The sequence below is a fragment of the Notothenia rossii genome (assembly GCF_949606895.1).
Source record: "Notothenia rossii genome assembly, chromosome: 3".
NCBI classification, from domain to species: Eukaryota; Metazoa; Chordata; class Actinopteri; order Perciformes; family Nototheniidae; genus Notothenia; species Notothenia rossii.
The window spans coordinates 89,356,123-89,375,759 of NC_136901.1; the positions used below are offsets into that span (position 1 = coordinate 89,356,123).

At 45.3% G+C, this 19,637-nt stretch overlaps 1 protein-coding gene across 1 annotated transcript in view; it reads left to right on the forward strand.

Moving 5' to 3' along the window:
• LOC307033073 (uncharacterized protein) overlaps window positions 1-19,637 on the forward strand; it is a gene marked incomplete at its 3' end in the record, with an annotated part of 36,394 nt that overhangs the window by 5,720 nt on the left and 11,037 nt on the right. Inside the window, exons 4-5 of the mRNA XM_079671342.1 lie at window positions 9,532-9,843; window positions 10,131-10,394. Of these exons, the coding sequence (XP_079527468.1) occupies window positions 9,532-9,843; window positions 10,131-10,394 (576 nt within the window). The remainder of the gene's footprint in view (window positions 1-9,531; window positions 9,844-10,130; window positions 10,395-19,637) is intronic.

Consider the following 19,637-nt stretch of genomic DNA (forward strand, 5'->3'; position numbering starts at 1 on the left):
ACTCAAGTTAAAAAAAAAGTGGCATTTTAGGGCATTCAATCTAGCTACAGAGCATAGGAATGGCCTGCTCTGATATTTGAAAACGGAATTGCAGTTGTATTGCTTATAGATTATCAGAACATTTCAAAGGGGACACAGACACATTGGATATTAACCTATGGATTAACTACATCATCGTTTTTATCGTTTTAATGCCATTGAAGACCATTTTTGACCAGACAAAACCAAGGTAAGCTATGTTAGTGTTTTAGGCTAACTAGCGCCACATGTTTTGATATACGTTTTTGATGATAACGTTGCGAATTTGTATCTTTCAGTGTTGAGGTGGGCACCGTTAGATTCTGTGTCATTGTGTGTTTTTTTTGAAAAAAAATGAAAAAGATCAGTTAAATGAGTTTTTTCCCGTTATATGTATATAAAATATTCATAGTTTATTAAATATTAAGGTTCCTTAGATGTTGTTTCCTGCAAATGACGCGATTTTGGCCCCGGAACCGGGTCCATGGGGCTTAAGAGGTTTTAATGCACTTAAAATATAATCAGTTTTCTGCTAGTACTTTCACTTTATTATCTCGTATGATTTCAAAATGTGAATATACTTTACTGTGTTTCTTGTCCATGAGCATAATTTCCACTGAGGACAGGGGGGACATGTCCCCCCCACTTTTCAAATGTGTTTTAATCTTTTGTATGCAAGCGCTTATCGCCAGGGAGGAGCACAGCCTCTCTGTGTGTGTGTGTGTGTGTGTGTGTGTGTGTGTGTGTGTGTGTGTGGGTGTGGGTGTGGGGGTGGGGGTGGGTGGGGGTGGGGGTGGGGGTGGGTGGGTGTGTGTATTTGGCACTAGTGCATTTTGAGTGAGTGCGAGCGAGCGAGAAAGAGAGAGAGCTCACCAGTTACAAGGATTTTTGTTTTCTTAGCATCTGGTGCTAGCTCAGAGCTAACGGACATTAGAAGCTGTTTCTACAACAAGGAGAGGGAGAACTCTCGCCTGTCAGACTGAGAGGCTGATTACTACAGCTCAGTGAGGTAAAGGACTCTGAGGGTTTAGATCAGGGGTCGGCAACCTTTTTTATATGAAGTGCCATTAAAAAGAAATTGTGATCAGTGTGCCGACTATCGTGAATTGTCAACAGGGCGGCGGGGAAGCAGTTTGTGGACCTCTTTCACCTGTCAGCACAACTTACATGATGCCGTTAATAATTGTTTAAACGGCATAATAATAATGACGACCTTTCCGTTCTGTGATTCTCCAGAACACACAGATGGCCAGTCCGCCCCTGTGTAGCATGTTAAAGAGAGCGGGGCTGCGTTGCGTGCACAGCTTCCTTCTGCAGGTAACGGGGAGACACGCTCTGGCGGCGGTCTCATTCAGGATCCAAAAATACAATTTAATTATTTATTCCACTTATTTATTCCACTTATTCCTAGTGTGCCACTGGTTACGGTGCCAGGGGTTGCCGACCCCTGGTTTAGATAGTTAACTTTAGACTAAGTTATCTCAGTGGTGGGTCTCAAACGGTTTGGTCGCCATTTATGTACATATTTCCAATGCACACCTTTATTTAATATAGTTATAAACAATAAGGTAGGAAATCATTCCAGTGTGTACTAGGACAGTACAAAATAAAATATACAATTTAAAAGGGAGTGATTAGTCAAATATGCATAAATAAAAGAAAGAATGCTATCTAGGTAACATAAGATAAAGTTAGGAGAGAGGAGGGACTGAGATGTTAATAAAATAAACAAGTTTAAATGATTTGTTATTGTTTGCGATCAAGGATTTTGGATTATTTAAATATATACAGTTCGGTTTCATGAGTGTTGAGTGCTGTATCCATACATCCCTTAATTTCCCCTCAAAGTGCTTTTAAACGTATACAAACAATATGCTGGATGTAGAGAGATGGAAGAAGGGAATCTACTGACGCACTACCACAAACATTAGTTTGTCCAATTTATGTAAGTTTGTTTTACTGACGATATTTATTTTACCTTTTCTCCAGTCACTGTGCAGTTATAATAGAAGATTGATTTCGATATATGACCATGTGGCAGCGGGGTGTGGTTTGGGCGCTGGCTGCTGGAGTGAAGGGAGTGGCTCGGCCGGAGGCCAGACAGCTGATCGGAATCAGGTAATCAGTGCGGGAAGAAAAGCATGTCGTAACCTGGTTCTGGTCTGTTATGCAGTAGGCTGGATCCTGGAAGGTCGCCAAAGGACCTGTGAAGTTTCCCACCCGGGCAACGTTTGAGACCCACGCATATTTTTGGAGTTAATAAACGCCTGTGTTCCACCAACCTGCTCTTTCCGTCCCTATTTGAACCCTGTGTGAGCGGAGAGGCTCAAAGTGGCACCTGAACAGGGACCTGATGTCGGAAGGAGAAACCCCGCTGGGTCAGGCCCTCCAACGTCTCGCTCACATGCAGGAGACCACCACAGCATTACAGCGACAGCAGAGCGAGGCTCTGCTCGGGATCGCCTCGAGCCAGCGCGAGGAACGGGCTCTCCTACGGGAGCTGCTGCAGCGTCCGGCCGCTCGGGAGGCCGATCCCGCTACCAACCCGGCCCGACCGCCTTCAATTGCCCTCCAGAAATTGACGGCAGAGGATGATCCGGAGGCATACCTGGACATCTTTGAGGGCACAGCGGCGGCGTGCGGGTGGCCGGAGGAGGAGTGGGCAGCGCGGCTATTGCCTCTGCTATCTGGGAGTGCGCAGCTAGCCGCCCAAAGCCTGCCAGCAGCCTCTCGGCATGTGTACCGGCATCTAAGGAAGGCCATCCTGGACCGGCTTGGCAGCACGCCAGAGGGACATCGCCTCCGGTTCCGGGCCCTCCCCTTCGAGGACGCTGACCGCCCCTTCTCCTACGCGCAGCGGCTCCTGGATGCAGCGAGCCGCTGGCCCCAGCCTGGGGTGCGCTCCGCTGAGGAAGTCGTCGGGCAGGTGGCGCTGGAGCAGTTAATCGCCGGCCTGCCATCTTCGACGGCGAATTGGGTCCAGTGCCATCGCCCCGCCAACCTGGAAGCAGCCGTCGTCCTTGCGGAGGACCACCTCTCGCTCCCCCGGCGGAGCATGAAAGAGGAGCCCCGACCACCAGCCGTCTCAGCGGGCAGACCCGTCCCAGCCCCGAGGAGGAGGTTTCCTGGAGCAGCTGCCCTTCCCTCCCCACCATCACAAGGCCCCAACCCCGCAGCCCCGACACTTTCCCCCCTAGCTCTACCTTACCCTCCTGTTTTTATCTCCCCAGGGTCCGGCCTACGCTTCTGGTCGTCCGGCACCACGGGGGGCTCCTCAGACGTCAGTGCAGGATTGCTGGCGGTGCGGGCAGCCCGGCCACTTCCAACGGGAGTGTCCTCTCATGGAGGTCGGACAGCTGGTTCGGGTTGCAGGACCGCCAGTTGCCGCCCCCGATTTGGAAGGGACGTACCGTATACCGGTATGTATACAGGGGGGTACACACCAGGCTCTGATGGACACGGGCTGTAATCAGACGATGATCCATCAGCACCTGGTTTGGCCTGGGGGCATTGATTGAAGCATCGTGGGTGAAGGTGAGGTGTGTGCATGGGGATATTCACCAGTACCCGGAGGTGACGCTGGAAATTTCTTATAAGGGGAAAAAGCATAGAGTCAGGGCTGGAGTTAGCACTCGCCTTACGCACCCTCTGATTTTGGGAACGAATTGGCTGGGGTTTGCTAAGCTAGCGGGGCCTATGGGGGTGCGTTCACGGACGGCAGGGAAATGGGAGTTGTGTGCTGTGTTTAGTGGGGAGTCGGAGGCGGCTGACGACATCGAGGGGGAAACGGACACGGAGGGGGCCGCGGAGGTCCCTCTGGACCCGCTGGTGTTTCCCGTGGAAGATTTCCCCCTCGAACAGTCGAGGGACGAGACCCTTCAGCACGGCTTCGGCCAGGTGGTGAGTATTGATGGCTCCCAGCTACACCCAAACGCAGCACTCACTCACCCACACTTTACGGTGGTTAGGGACAGGCTGTATCGTGTAAGCCGTGACACACAGACAGGAGAGATAAATACCCAGTTGTTGGTGCCAAAAAGCCGTCGGGAAATGGTTTTCCAGGCGGCTCATTATAACCCCATGTCAGGTCACCTAGGGTACGACAGATCACTACACCGGATAATGGCCCGATTTTATTGGCCGGGCATTCGCGCAGATGTGAAGCGGTGGTGTGCATCTTGCCGTGAATGTCAGCTGGTTAACCCGCCGGCCATCCCCAGAGCGCCTTTGCGCCCGTTACCATTGATTGAGGTGCCTTTTGAGAGAGTTGGAATGGACCTCATCGGGCCATTAGACCGGAGTGCACGGGGATATCGCTTTGTACTAGTCCTAGTGGATTATGCAACGCGATATCCCGAGGCAGTGCCACTGCGTAATATCTCTGCAAAGAGCGTCGCGCAGGCACTGTTTCACATTATCTCCCGAGTCGGGATCTCGAAAGAGATCCTGACTGACCAGGGCACACAGTTTATGTCATGCACACTACGCGAGCTGTATGAACTATTGGGCGTCCATTCAATACGGACTAGTTTTTACCATCCGCAGACCGACGGCCTGGTGGAACGGTTTAACAAAACACTAAAGAACATGGTTCGTAAGTTCGTTCACGAAGATAGCCGTAATTGGGATAAATGGCTAGATCCTCTGTTGTTTGCAGTGCAGGAGGTGCCCCAGTCCTCCACGGGATTATCTCCCTTTGAGCTGTTATTTGGTAGGAAGCCCCGGGGTGTTTTGGACCTAGTTAAGGAAAACTGGGAGGAGGGTCCAAGCACCAGTAAGAACGAAATACAGTACGTTATGGACCTGCGAGCAAAACTCCACTCACTGGGGCAGATATCACGGGAGAATTTGCTCCAGGCTCAGGAACGTCAGCGGCGCCTGTACAACAGAGGGTCGAAACTGAGACAATTTTCACCAGGAGATAAAGTGCTTGTATTACTCCCATCCTCTAGCTCTAAACTACTCGCCAAGTGGCAAGGACCCTTCGTGGTCACACAACGAGTGGGGGACGTATATTATGAGGTGGTGCGTTCTGACAGGGGGGGAGCAACACAGATTTACCACCTTAACCTCCTGAAAGCATGGAGGGAGGTGGTGTCGGTTTCTCTGGCCACCACGGTGATTGAGAGAGATGAGTTGGGACCGGAGGTCATTAAAAGCAACAAAGTAGCCCCGGTCTGTTGTGGCGACAATCTCTCACCGGGCCAGAGAGCAGACGTTGCTTCGTTGCAAAGGCAGTTTGCCGACGTGTTCTCTACGCTGCCAGGGCGCACCTCTCTCATACACCACCGCATAGAAACGCCCCCGGGCGTGGCCATTCGTTCACGGCCCTATCGGCTGCCTGAACACAGGAGGAAAATTGTTCAGGCGGAGCTTCAGGCTATGCTAGAGATGGGAGTGATAGAAGAGTCCACCAGTGACTGGTGTTGCCCCGTCGTGCTGGTACGTAAGTCTGACGGGTCAAACCGGTTCTGTGTGGACTACCGCAGGGTGAATGAGGTGTCCAAATTTGATGCTTATCCAATGCCCCGGGTCGACGAACTCCTGGATCGGCTAGGCACTGCTCGCTTTTACACGACGTTGGATTTAACCAAAGGCTATTGGCAGATTCCCCTTTCTCCAGAGTCTAAGGAAAAAACGGCCTTCTCCACTCCGTATGGTTTATACCAGGGGTCGGCAACCTTTTTGATATGAAGTGCCATTTACAAAAAAAATTGTTATCAGCGTGCCAACTATCAACAGGGGGGGGGGGGGGTTGAGGAGCTTAACGCTCGTCAACTAGCAGTGGCGCAACATACACGATGCCGAATTTAACAAACAAATTTAAGTAATTGGTTTAAACGGCATAATAATAAGGACGATCGTCCGTTCTGTGATTCTCCAGAGCACACATGTTATGATATTAGGGTCGCGTCGGGTCATGCAGAGTGAGATGAGATCGCTGTCCCTTTAAGAGAGAGAGATAGAGAGAGAGGGGTGTGGCTTGTGCATGTGTTTGTGGATGATAGAGCGACAGTGAGCGAGCGTGTGTATGTTTCTGGAAGGGAAACGGGAAAGCAGAAAAACAGAGGTCTGTGATGTATTTTGTGAAACAGAAGAACAGCTAAATAAATGCAACGGCCTCCCAAGAAGAGCTCACCTCGCTCCAGTCATTTAAGCTAAAGTAGGTTATTGAACCTGAAGCTTGTTGCTTCTGCCCTCCTCGACTACGGTCTGGGAGCCGACAGGAAAGTTCAACACACAGATGGCCAGTCCGCCCCCTTTGTAGCATATTATTTCGATGAGAGATGAGCAGATCGCCACTGGGCTTTCAACTAAATACACAGCCACGCAAAAACTGCGGCATTTGTACAGCTCCTTATGGGTACTGCAATTAGTGAAGTGCTTTCCTCCCCGTTGAAACGATCAGCACTGCACCACGGAGGAAAGCGGCAGAAAGTCACCTGGAGTAAAGAGAGCGGGGCTGCGTTGCGTGCATGGCTTCCTTCTGCAGGTAACGGGGAGACGCGCTCTGGCGGCGGTCTCGTTCAGGATCCGAAAATACAATTTAAATATTTTGCACACTTATTCCACTTATTCCTAGTGTGCCACTGGTTACGGTGCCGCGTGCCAATGCTGGCACGCGTGCCAGGGGTTGCCGACCCCTGGTTTATACCAATTCATCACACTTCCTCTCGGGTTGTTCGGAGCTCCAGCCACCTTCCAGCGGCTCATGGACCGGGTGCTACGTCCCCACTCTGCATATGCTGCTGCTTACTTGGATGATGTCATCATTCACAGTGAGACATGGGAGCAGCATATGCAGCAGGTGGGGGCGGTGCTCGAGTCCCTGAGGCAGGCGGGGCTCACGGCCAACCCGAAGAAGTGTGCGGTTGGACGGAGGGAGGTACGGTATCTGGGGTACCACTTAGGCGGCGGGCAGGTGCGGCCACAGATTGAGAAAACAACCGCCATTTCAGCCTGTCTGGCGCCCAAGACGAAAAAAGAGGTCAGGAGGTTCATGGGGCTGGCCGGCTACTACAGGCGGTTCATCCCGTCCTTTTCGGAGCTGACCAGCCCCCTGACCGACCTGACCCGAAAGGGTGCTTCAGATCCGGTCCAGTGGACGGAGCGGTGTCAGCTGGCGTTTGAGAGGCTTAAAAAAGCCCTCTGTGGTAAGCCGCTTCTGTATTCTCCTGACTTCTCTCTCCCTTTTGTGTTGCAGACCGACGCCTCGAACAGTGGGGTGGGGGCCGTTTTGTCCCAGCACGTAGAGGGGGTCGACCGCCCCGTACTGTACATTAGCCGTAAGCTCGCCCAGAGGGAGGTGAACTACAGTACGGTGGAAAAGGAGTGCCTCGCCATACGGTGGGCGGTCGGCGCCCTGCGGTACTACCTCCTGGGGCGCCCTTTCACCCTCTGGTCGGACCATGCCCCGCTCCAGTGGCTCCACCGCATGAAGGATGCCAACGCTCGGATCACTCGGTGGTATCTGGCGTTACAGCCTTTCAACTTCAAGGTGATTCACAGGCCGGGTAACCGGATGGTCGTGGCTGATTTCCTCTCTCGCTCGGCGGAGGGGGGGGGGGGAGAGTCAGCTTGCGGCCGGCGGGATCCCGGCCTGAGTCGGGCGGTGGGGGTATGTGGCAGCGGGGTGTGGTTTGGGCGCTGGCTGTTGGAGTGAAGGGAGTGGCTCGGCCGGAGGCCAGACAGCTGATCGGAATCAGGTAATCAGTGCGGGAAGAAAAGCATGTCGTAACCTGGTTCTGTTCTGTTATGCAGTAGGCTGGATCCTGGAAGGTCGCCAAAGGACCTGTGAAGTTTCCCACCCGGGCAACGTTTGAGACCCGCGCATATTTTTGGAGTTAATAAACGCCTGTGTTCCACCAACCTGCTCTTTCAGTCCCTATTTGAACCCTGTGTGAGCGGAGAGGCTCACAGACCACAAGGTGGTGTCAAACTACTTTATCCGATACTTTACCTACTCTACACAAATAGTCCTTCTGAAGTCTGGTACCAGGATCAGATGTCATGTAACTCCTAACTAATAACTAAACAATTGACTGCTTACGGTTCACTTCCTTAGCTTAGCACTGATGCATGGAAGTGGAAGCTTTCCATTTTGACTACCCACCACATTTAAAACTACACAGCTACTGAAGTGTTGTGGTATTATTTATTTCGACCATTTTTATGCAATTAACATAATCTTTGTTCGACTGTGGATCAAATGTTGCACCTGGAAAAAACATATTTTTTGTATTCAAATGATTGCTTTATTACGAATGATATAGATATGAAATGTTGCTCCCTTAAAGTAGATAGAGTCTATCTCGAGGAGGGGGCTGGACTTTGTCTCTCTTCATATTCACTTCTGGTAAAGAGACTATGAGAGACTTCCTGTGGGTGAGGTTGCTTCTAAACTTAAACTCGATCTCCTCCGTGACACTCCATCACTGCGTTTCAACTATTTGGTTAAAGCTGTTACACACATTTTCATATGAAATATTGGTGAGAAGGCCCATGGATTATAAAGTGAGAATGACGCCTGCAATTGTATCTCCTTCTTAAAACTGTATGCACTTTATTTTTTCTAGAAAGACTTTATGCAGCAGCCTTTAGAGAAGCATCAAGGATATGTTAACACCTTATCTCTGTTCATCATTAGAGGATAACTAAACCAAGGTGTAAACAATGTGCTGTGTTAAAATCTGCTCAGTTGTGTGAGCTTTGTGTAAAAGGGAAGGAAGCTGTGACCGTGTAAAGAAGTTAAAAAAACAACTTCCGTTTCCAATATTACATTGCATTTGTTTCTCTGTAGTTCCTGATTGCTCTTCATATGCTGCGGTTTCAATCTTTCTATTTGCACAAAGTAGAAGAATTTCTCAGAAGCAGATTCTCAGTGTTGGATGTGAAGATGGGACACACTTTGCTCTGTCTACGGGTTTTTTTCTGTGAGTACTTTTCCAGTTTTAATTGCCATTGATAACACTTTTTAAAAGCCTGAGGTTAATATATATTTCTGTCAGTTTGATAACGTCTGATTTAGTTTAATACTTATTTCAGTTCTGAATTTACTTTACCGTGGACAAGCTCAAGGTAATTATACCATTTTCATACTTTTTTTTACTCATTCTAGACAAATCTACTGAAGTAACTCTCCAAACAACTTCCGTTTGGTCAATGTATAAAACTGTTTTTGACAAAAAGAAAACAAATTTTACTTTTTGTTTGTTGTAAAGGAAAGCAATAAAATTTATCTAAATGTATCAGGTAAGTGATCAAAGTAATACCACCATTACCAAGTTCAATAAAAACATTTTTCATTTATTTATGAGCCATGTTGATGTGAACACGCAGTTTGGACAAGTTCTAATATATAATCTGTAAATGATTGTAATGTTTAAACGGTTAAACAGCTCCACTGACGTTTTTTACATAATATATACAGAAACTATGTAGGATCCAAGGAGTGCATGTAACCCAATTATACATCATAATGTTATCATTCTGTGAAATGTTGTTTTCCAACAGACAGACCTAAGGCTGTCCTCACTGTGTCTCCATCATGGCCGAGTCCTGGAGCCTCAGTAACTCTGAACTGCAGCGTTGATCATCCTTCTGCCGGCTGGAGTTTCTACTGGTATAAGGCTGTTCCCAAACTGTCACACAACTCCTACAACTTCTACAACTATGAGCTGCTACCTGGCAGCGAGAAAGGGACTGAACAGCATCTCTTCATCATTGATGGACAAACACACACAGCAGGATATGTGTGCAGAGCAGGAAGAGGAGATCCAGTGTATTACAGTGGGTGGAGTCAACCTAAGTTTGTCTGGTCTGGAGGTCAGTATGTTCTTCCTTTTTCTTTCTTTCTGTAGTTTGTACCACCATTAGGCCAACAAATGTCTTTCTCAAAGTTTGCCTGGTCTTGAGGTTTGTTTTGACTTTTCCATTATTGCAAAATGGAACAAAGTCACTTATTTTGGGAACTTTTCTTTTACACCAGCATCAGGTCATAGTTCAGTTTTCAAAACCTTTCTCTAAAATAAATTAAGTGGCAGTTTTGCCATACCAATGCATTGTCTTCTTCAGTCTGCATGGTTTAAATGTCCACTCTTTGTATGTTTCAGATTTTAATTCAGCAGTGTCTCTCACAGTGAGTCCTGACAGTGTGCAGCACTTCCCCAAAACGTCTGTGTCACTGAGCTGTGAGGGAAACTCCACTGAGTGGAGAGTGAGGACGTTTGCGAAATCTGGCTACCTTTATCGCTGTTCTTCCTGGGGGACAATGACTGGATCCACATGCACAATAACCGGCAGCTGGGTTAGTGGAGTGTTCTGGTGTGAGTCTGAAACAGGACAGTTCAGTAATGCAGTCAACATCACTAAAGATTGTGAGTTTTAATTATTTAAAATGTTTGTTTCTGAAGTATTATGTTGTTTTGAAATGTGAAGGTGACAACAAGCATTAGCCAAACGTCTCTTCAAATTAGTAAAACTTCATAAAAAAGAACAATTTGCGAAGTGATTTCCAGGGTTACTTCTCTCAAAGATCGACGATAATATTCTGTGTTTAAATGTCCTCATACATCTACCTGACATTTCAGATTCTGCCAGACTAGGCCAGTTGTGCATAAACATATTAAATCTGCAAAAGCTGATGACTCTGTCAAAGCTTTTATATTCTTTGATTTCTTTTCAGATGATGAAATGATCCTGGTGAGTCCTGTCCGTCCTGTGGCTGAGGGACGTTCTGTCACTCTTAGCTGCAAGTTCAAGACAGGAACTGTTCTTTATAATGTGGATTTCTATAAAGATGACAAACTCATCCAGAACGATACCAGGAAGGAGCTGACCATCTCTGCAGTGTCAAAGTCAGACGAAGGCTTTTATAAATGTAAACGGAGAGATTCAGCAGATGGTAGGACGTCACCAGAGAGTTGGTTCTCAGTCAAATGTAAGTATGATTTAAAAACCCTTCCTTTTTTGTAAGCTGTGTTACAGTCTGAGATAAAGAAAGCTTAGTTTCATCTGAATTAAACTTTGTTTGTTTAAGAGAGATGTTTTATACAGTTAATCTATAACAGGAACGTTTAATATTAAATAAATATTAATAAAGATGAATTATAGTAGCAGCGTCCGGACCTGGAAAAGCCTCTCAATTTCCCATTCTTCTGATCGTTGGGCTGCTTGGTGGAGTTGTACTGATTATTCTCCTGCTGCTGTTCCTGCATTTATACAGAAAGTCAAAAGGTGAGATCATTTTCTTCTGATATCAGATTGACTCTAATGTAACCACACGTACTGTTTTAACAGTAGAACACTTTGCAAAACTTAATAACATAGCAGCAAATGTCTTCTTTTTTTTAACAGATTCCTGCTGTATCAGGTTGGTACAACACTCCATTTTTATTTGTTATGAACATGACAGCAGTGATATTTTCCTTTCATAAATCCTCTTAATTTACTAAATGTGTTTTGCACACCAGATCTCAGAGGACCAATCAGAGCCCTGCTACAGACCACATGATCAACCAGGACGAAACTAACCAAAGAGAAAATGCTTCCGTTCTTCAGGGTCAGCCTGAATTCTTAATACGTTTTGAATGTATTGTTAACGTTATTAACCGAGTAGCATTTCCATTTCTCATTGGTTGTTTTTACAAATGTAGTTCATATATTATAGAGGGATTTCAATATGAATTTGGTTTGATATAGATTTGTCTTCAAATAATGCCTGTCTCTATGAAACAATCAAAGGCCCTGAAGAACCTGCATATGGTACAGTATAGTAAATATAAATACTGGAATATGACAATTCAAGGTTCACTCTTTTAAATATAAAATAAATTGTATATTTCAGATGAATCCATGGATGTGACATATTCTGTGGTCGCGCTCAAAAACATTTCTAAGAAGGGTGAGTGTTTGAATTTATGTTGTCATGGCCTGGCTCTTGGCCATAATAAAAAGCGTGGGAAGGACAAGAATATGTATATAAAAAGGTATTTATTTGGCAAAACGTAATGTGGCCAAAAAACAAACATAAGGCAAGGCGAAAATAAGAATAAGGGCTGCTGCTCTCCGAGGTCCAGTCCTCTGGCGGGGAGCGACCTCGAGGCTCTGGCTCAGGCCTTTTAATCCTCCGGTGCGAGCTGTCAGTTGTCCTCTATTAGTGCGTCAGGTGTCCTCAATCAGTGTGGGCACAAGCAGAGGCGGATCATTAAAGGGCCATACGCACCACAGGAGACCTCCAAGCAGGGGTCGTCACACCCCCCCCCCCTTAAAGTTGGTGTCCCCAGGACCACCGGCATAACGAATTAACCCTATCCCAAACAAAAACAAAAAGTCACAGAACACAACAAATATATAACACCCTCTCTTAACAAACCCTAATTGTAATATACCACCTTATCACAACATCTCTGGATGTGACCAAGCCCACCGCAGGAGTAGCACCTCCGGTCGTTGGCACGCCCACAGTCACGAGCCATGTGGCCTGGTTTGTTGCAGTTGTAGCACACATCCTCCGTTTGGTCACAGTCCCTAGTCATATGTCCTTGATCTCCACACCGATAACAGAACATTTTCTTGCCACGTCCTCAACCCCTGCTGCCGCTGCCGCCACGACCACCATCAAAGCCGCCGCCACCACCACCACGACCACTTTGACCAGTGGAGCAATGCTTGGCCTTCTGGTTTCTATGCAACATAGTTTTGGCCATAGCCCGCGAGATCACGCAGGAGGACGTGACCTCTGGCACCACTGTAGAGCTCTCCTCAAACCCAGACTCAATCAGCACACCATTCACTAAAAATGCCGGAAGAACATCAGCCCAAACCCTGCTACCTGCCAAACCGTTGCCCAGAATAAAATGTATCTCCTCGATTGGCAAAGCTGGACGTACACCAACACCTATTTCACCTTTAACAAGGTCACAGTCAATATACACCCTATGAACAGGCATAAGAACTTTTAATCCCATTCCCCAACTCAGAACTGTGTCACCTGTGTCACTTTCATCCGACAACGGCAAAACAGAGTCAACAATATAGGAGTCAAAAGCCCCTGTGTCCCGCAAGATTTTGATTGGAACTCTAACATTACTACCTAACAATGACACCAAGCCGTCTCGTATAAATGGAGTATAAGATGCCAAAACCTCAGATCCACATAAGTGGGATTTAAGCACATCGGCACCACAGCAGCTTTTCACAGGAGCAGCCAACGCAACAGGCCCAACAAAACATCTTCCTCCCTCAGATTTTGCTCTAAGCGCAGGACATTCTTCCTTCCAATGGCCTCTTTCACGACAGTTGTGGCAATCATCGTTATTAACCACATTAGATTTGATCAAACTCGATTTCCCTGGATCCATCCTAACATCCTTCCTATTTCCTTCACAAACAGTTAGTGCCCCAGAGCGCCCTCCGAACCTGCTCTTATGAAGCAACACAAACTCATCAGCTGCCACCGCAGCTCCAGCCGCGGAAGTTACCTTGTGTTCTGTTATGTGAGTAGCAATCCTGCCAGGAAGAATATTTTTGAACTGTTCCAAAATCATGAGTTCACACAAATCGTCAAAAGAAGCGATTTCAAGAGCAGTTAACCAACGTTTAAAATGAACCGACAAATCCCTCGCCATCTCCACATAGGTTTGACCTTGTTTCTGCTCAAAGGACCTAAAAGGCTGTCGATAGGCCTCTGGCACCAGTTCATATGCCCTAAGTACCGCCGATTTTATCTTACTATAGCTAGAGCTATCCTCAAAACATAGGGAGGAATATGCAGACTGTGCTTTTCCTGTGAGAACACACTGAAGCATCAGTGCGCAGTCTGCATCAGGCCAATCTCTAGCCCTAGCTACACGTTCAAACTAAAAACGTGTCAGGATCACTTTCATTAAAGTGCGGCAGCAAGCGCAGGTTATTAATGTCAAAACGATGACACCTGGGCACCTGTTCACCCAGCCCCTCACCATCTCTGAGAATAGACAGACGATCTGTCTCCAACTCTATCTTGGCTTTCTCAGATTCTTGCCGTATCCGCTCCACTGTGATTTCCTTTTCAATTCCCAACGCATACTTTACTCTGTCATGTTCCAGCTGCAACAACAACAATTCTTTCTGCTGCTCAAAAGAAAGTGCACTAGCCTGAAAAAGAGGTTTTAACAAAACCCCCTCTTCCTTTGCAGCAAACACTCCTGTCTCACTCAATGTCGACACTGTAGAGTCTTTGATGTTCTCCTTCATCCTCCTATCACCGACAATAGTCACCGAGAAATGCTCAACAATCAAGAGCAGCTGCTCTCTTGAAAAAGTGCCAAGAGACTCCTGAGACGGAGCTTCAATAAATGCCTCTACGTCAGCCATATTAATTTAGACCGGGACCTCACCGGAATAAAACACCGAACCCACTAACTATTACCATCCCACTGAGTGATCTCCTCCCTAGTCTTCATGCAGTTACTTGTGGTGGGTATTGATGAACTGGAGACCGCTGGCCCACCAAAGCGACGAGCAGGCTAGCAACACTACTGAGACCACGGCCATGCTCCCAAGCCGAAGCTTCAACCACTTTCTCCGCAACACTACACACCCAGCTCAACAATCCCAAGGGAACCGCCGCTTAACCTGCCAGGGAAAACTCCGCACTGCTCCGCACTGCTCCACATACAACGCACCCGTGTCAACGAGAGAGAAAGGAAAAACAAAGCAAACAGCTGATCACGGCTAAGAACAACTGGCAAACCCTGTCCTGAAATATAATGCAAAACAAATCAAAGCCTCACAAAGTAATCTAATCAGTCCCCAAACAACGATCTGAAATCTAATGTCCTTCCCACAATGAGCCGAAACAAAGAAACCGGCCGCCCTGCACACGCGCACCAACTCCCAACACACATCTTACCTATCCGTTGCTGTATCACAGATAAAAGAAGTGGACGAGCCCCCATCTGCCATGGCCTGGCTCTTGGCCATAACAAAAAGCGTGGGAAGATAGTGATGGCAGTTTGACACTGAAACTTTGAACGGAGCTTCAACCCTGGACTTCCTATTCCATAGAAGCAGTGCTTCGAAGCTTGCTTCAAATCACGTGACATGTGACTTCCGAAGCAGCAACTGCTTCAAATCACGTGACATGTGACGTCTGAACCAGCAACTGCTTCATTTCCTGAATGAATCAACTCACTGGATCGCCGTCCAATCAGGTGATTCAATGCACTGCCTCGTCTCAATTCTGACAGGTGACGGGTTGCAACAGTTTCAAATTTGAGCGCTTCAACACTTTATAACCGCTCTAAACAATGCGCAATGTGTGGGTTGTTGTCGTAGTTTGCATTGTTGCTGTTGAATTGTTGTTGTTGGCATTGCATTTGAATTGGATCATTATAGAGCAAGCCAGGAAGAAAAATAGGTCGTTCTGGCTAGTGAAACACTTCGAAATGTGGAGAAGTTGTGAACAAAAAGACAATTAGTAATATAAAAACACTTTGATGGTCTAAGGAATTGATAGCCCAGTGGATAGAGCCGGCGGCCAGGATGCGGCGATATCCTCCGCGCAGCTGGTTCAAAGCTAGGAATAGTTAAACTTTTAATCATTGCTTTTCAACTTTAATACTTTAATAACTGATCAAAGGCCCTCTCCGCCCCAAAAAATGTCAAGCACTCTCTAGTCTCTTCTCAATAACCCAATACACACTATTATCAATCTTTAATTGCAAATAGAACATGATATTCAGTCTTAGTGTGTGTGTGTGTATCGAATATTTTTCAAGGCAAAGATGCGTTAAACCCACTGCAGCCTTGCACTTCGCCAGGAGAGGTCGCTGTAACTGAAGCTTCGAGAAATTAACCTATTTCCGACACAATTGTCCAAGTGGTTCGACGCTTCATTCAAAGCTTCATTTTGCCATCACTATGGGAAGGACAAGAATATGTATATAAAAAGGTATTTATTTGGCAAAACGTAATATGCCAAAAAACAAACACAAGGCAAGGCAAAAATAAGAATAAGCGCCGCTGCTCTCCGAGGTCCAGTCCTCTGGCGGGGAGCGACCTCGAGGCTCTGGCTCAGGCCTTTTAATCCTCCGGTGCGAGCTGTCAGGTGTCCTAAATCAGCGTGTCAGGTGTCCTCAATCAGTGTGGGCACAAGCAGAGGAGGATCATTAAAGGGCCATACGCACCACAGGAGACCTCCAAGCAGGGATCGTCACAATATTGTAACAAAAACATGCAATAAGTTTTGTCTTTTCATGCTTTCTCATGATCCGTCTAACAGGGAAGAAAAATGAACCGGAGGATTGTGTTTACTCACATGTGAAGATGACGTCAGCTGCAGGTATGAAGAAATACTACTTGCTTTAAGTTTTTGTTATTGTGCCTGCTAGGGTGTAATTTTTAAATGTGCCACAAGGTGTCGCCAAAGTCGGCAATGTTCAAACCTTACACAAAACTTTGTCAATGTTTGTTAAGTTTATTTTGTGTCAGTTCTATGCATTCATGAAAAAAACATCAGGGCATATTACATTTCATTCATCTGTTTCCATACATGTATAACTGTTGTGAATCATCATGAGCAATTCCTTCTATCAAACTATCACTTTACCCTCTTGGGAGGAAAATGTATACCAGTACATTTTCATTTTTAACTGGGGGGGGAATACTGTAAAAAAATAAATAATAATAATCTCTTAATTCATAGGGAAGTCAAGTCCTGCACCAGTGGATGAAAGTGTTTATTCTGAACTCAAACCAGGAACAACTCTTGGTAAAATTGCAGCGTAACATCATGTAAGTATTTGGATTAATCACTTTATATATTTCATATATTGTTAAATACATTGTAAATGGGAGTAATATGTCAATTCTTTAAAGGATTAAACCATTTTTCTTCTCTGGTTTTCTTTCAGATCAAACAATGCCTCTTCTGTAAGAACAAGACGAATGGAAACAACAAACCAAAACGAAACCTTTGTTTATTAAACCTTATCTGCAGCTTTGCTCTCCATTTATCAGCCAGTATTTTGTACAGTTCATGTAATCACGGAAAATGTGAAATAAATGCATCGTAAGGCTTTAATCTATGTTTATTTAAAAAAAGTAAGCTTTGTTTTGCATTAATAAACTTGACTTTAATTGTTTCTAGATTTTTCTTTACACAAGGTGTTTGTTTTGTTTCATCATCCTCCCTTTTGTTTTGGTGATCCAGTAAAGTCATGCTTTTAGGTGACAGAAATAATTTAGAGGTGCAAGAGCTGAGATGTGACCAAAAATATGTCACTTTGAATCATCGGCGTTGTTACTAGTGATGAAGCAGAAGAAACATCTAATATTAGAGGTTTACAGGATGGCTATTTTACCAACAAAACCTGACTTTTGTCTTCTGTTTTTAGAAGATAAATGATCAATTATCAGAATTACAATTGCAATAAAAGTCAGGTAAAGATTGAAAAGAGGTTAAATCATTCTGAAGTTGTCTCGATGAACCATCTAACTGTTGGGGTTAAATATATCTGCCTGTGAAACACAAGTATAATACTGCCATCCATGTTTACTTGATTATGAGTTGAGCAAAAATGACTATTTACTCTGCCTTTTTAAAGTGGAATCTTGGTAGAGAGGGAAGTTCAAATGTATCTGCATGGCATGAGCATGAATTAGTCATGCCACTATAAAACAGGAAGGAAAGAGAGACGAGTTATTCTTAAGAAATGTGTAAATAACCAATGAGCTCATGTTGACATCAGATTTCTTCCCACAGTGCTCTGTCAGTCTTCCTCAATTTTCTTCAAGTGTTAAAGTGGACGTATGTGTATGAGAGAGAGAGTCTGTGTTAATTTTGGCAGCTGTTTTTGATTTAGTCTTTGGACGAAAATGGTTATTAGTTTTCGTCACATTTTAGTCATTCTTATCCTTCGTAGTTTTAGTCTAGTTTTAGTCGACGAAAACTCAAAACGTGTTAGTCTAGTTTTAGTCGACGAAAACTCAAAACGTTTTAGTCAACTTGTAGTCGATGAAAAATTACATTTTAGTCAACTTTTATTAATCAAAATGTGTCTCTATACGTACTCTCTGAACGCTCCGTCCCCGGCAGATCTCTGTGTCCGCTGCAGCGTGTCTGTTAGGCCCCGCCCCCCGCACACAGAGAGACACAGGGAGATCGCTCTTCTGGAGTGAAGAGAGCGGAAATAATGATATTGCAAGTCAGAAACGTAAGATGCATTTTGACAGACAAGACGGACACTTGGGGGAAAATATGCTGCGTTTTGAATGTCCGATAGTCCACCATTAACACCTTAGTCCCGTCTCGTCAACGAAAACTAAATATACATTTCGTCATAGTTTTCGTGATCAAGAATCTATTTTTAGCTCGTCATCGTCTCATCTTAGTCATGTAAAAAAAGGTCGTTGACGAACATTTTTTGTCATAGTTTTCGTTGACGAAATTAACACTGGTGAAGTTGGGACACACTTTGCTCTGCACGCTGGGGTTATTCTGTGAGTACTTTTCAGACCCCTGGGCTAGGCCATTCCCTCAACTAAATGTGCTTCTTCTTTAGCCACTCCTGTGTTGCCTTGGCCGTATGTTAAGGTTTATTGTCGAGCTGGAAGACCCATCCATGACACATTTTCAGTGTCTTGGCTGAGGGAAGGAGGCTATCGACCAATATTTCAAGGTACATGGCCCCGTACATCCTGTACTCGATGCCGGGAAGTCGTCCTATCCTCTTAGCAGAGAAACACATTTCGTCCTGTTGACTGTTGGGCTGCTTTGTGGAGTTTTAGTGATAATTCTCCCGCTGCTGTTCCTGTATCTCTACAGAAAATCAAAAGGTAAGAACCTTTTCATCTGATATCAAATGAATTAAAATATAATTACTCAAAATCACACATTACATGTACCGGAAACCTTTGCAATTCAAGAAAAATGTGATTAATCAAATGTTTTTCCTTTTTCCAACAGATTCAGTCTTCATCAGGTCGGTACAACCCTCTTTTATCTCATTTTGAACATTACAGCAGTTACATGTTGAAGTCAATCCACTTCATTATCTTCATGTGTATGGCCCACAAGATCTCAGAGCACCAATCAGGGCCCTGCTACAGACCACATGATCAACCAGGATGAATTTCAAAACATGCCACAATATTCTACTCTCCTCCAGGTCAGCCATTGTCCGGTTTAATAATATGATTTATTTTAACTTTTTGTCTTAATTGTGATTTAAAATGTGGCTTGATTTTCACTTCTCTGTAGGTGATCGTTGTCTCTATGAAACAATAGGAGGGCCTGTAGAAGCTGGAAATGGTACAGTATATCCTCTGTGTTTAACATGGAGTAATACAAATACTACTGCAGTGGCCAGCAGTGTCTAAATAAAGTACAGGAATTGTCCTTTGATACATTATTTTAATCCTTCGACCAGGTGCCTGTAATGAACCAGAAGAGGGCCTTTACTCAAATGTGGCAGCAGGTAATGTCAAGTACAAAACACTTTTAAACATATACAGATAAATATACTAAAAGCTTTTATAATGTGTTGTGCTGCTTGCCAGTTTCAGCAATGAGCAAATCCACCAAATAAAGCTTTTACACTTGTTGTGCATTGTTATACCGCATGTTGTTTTCCAGT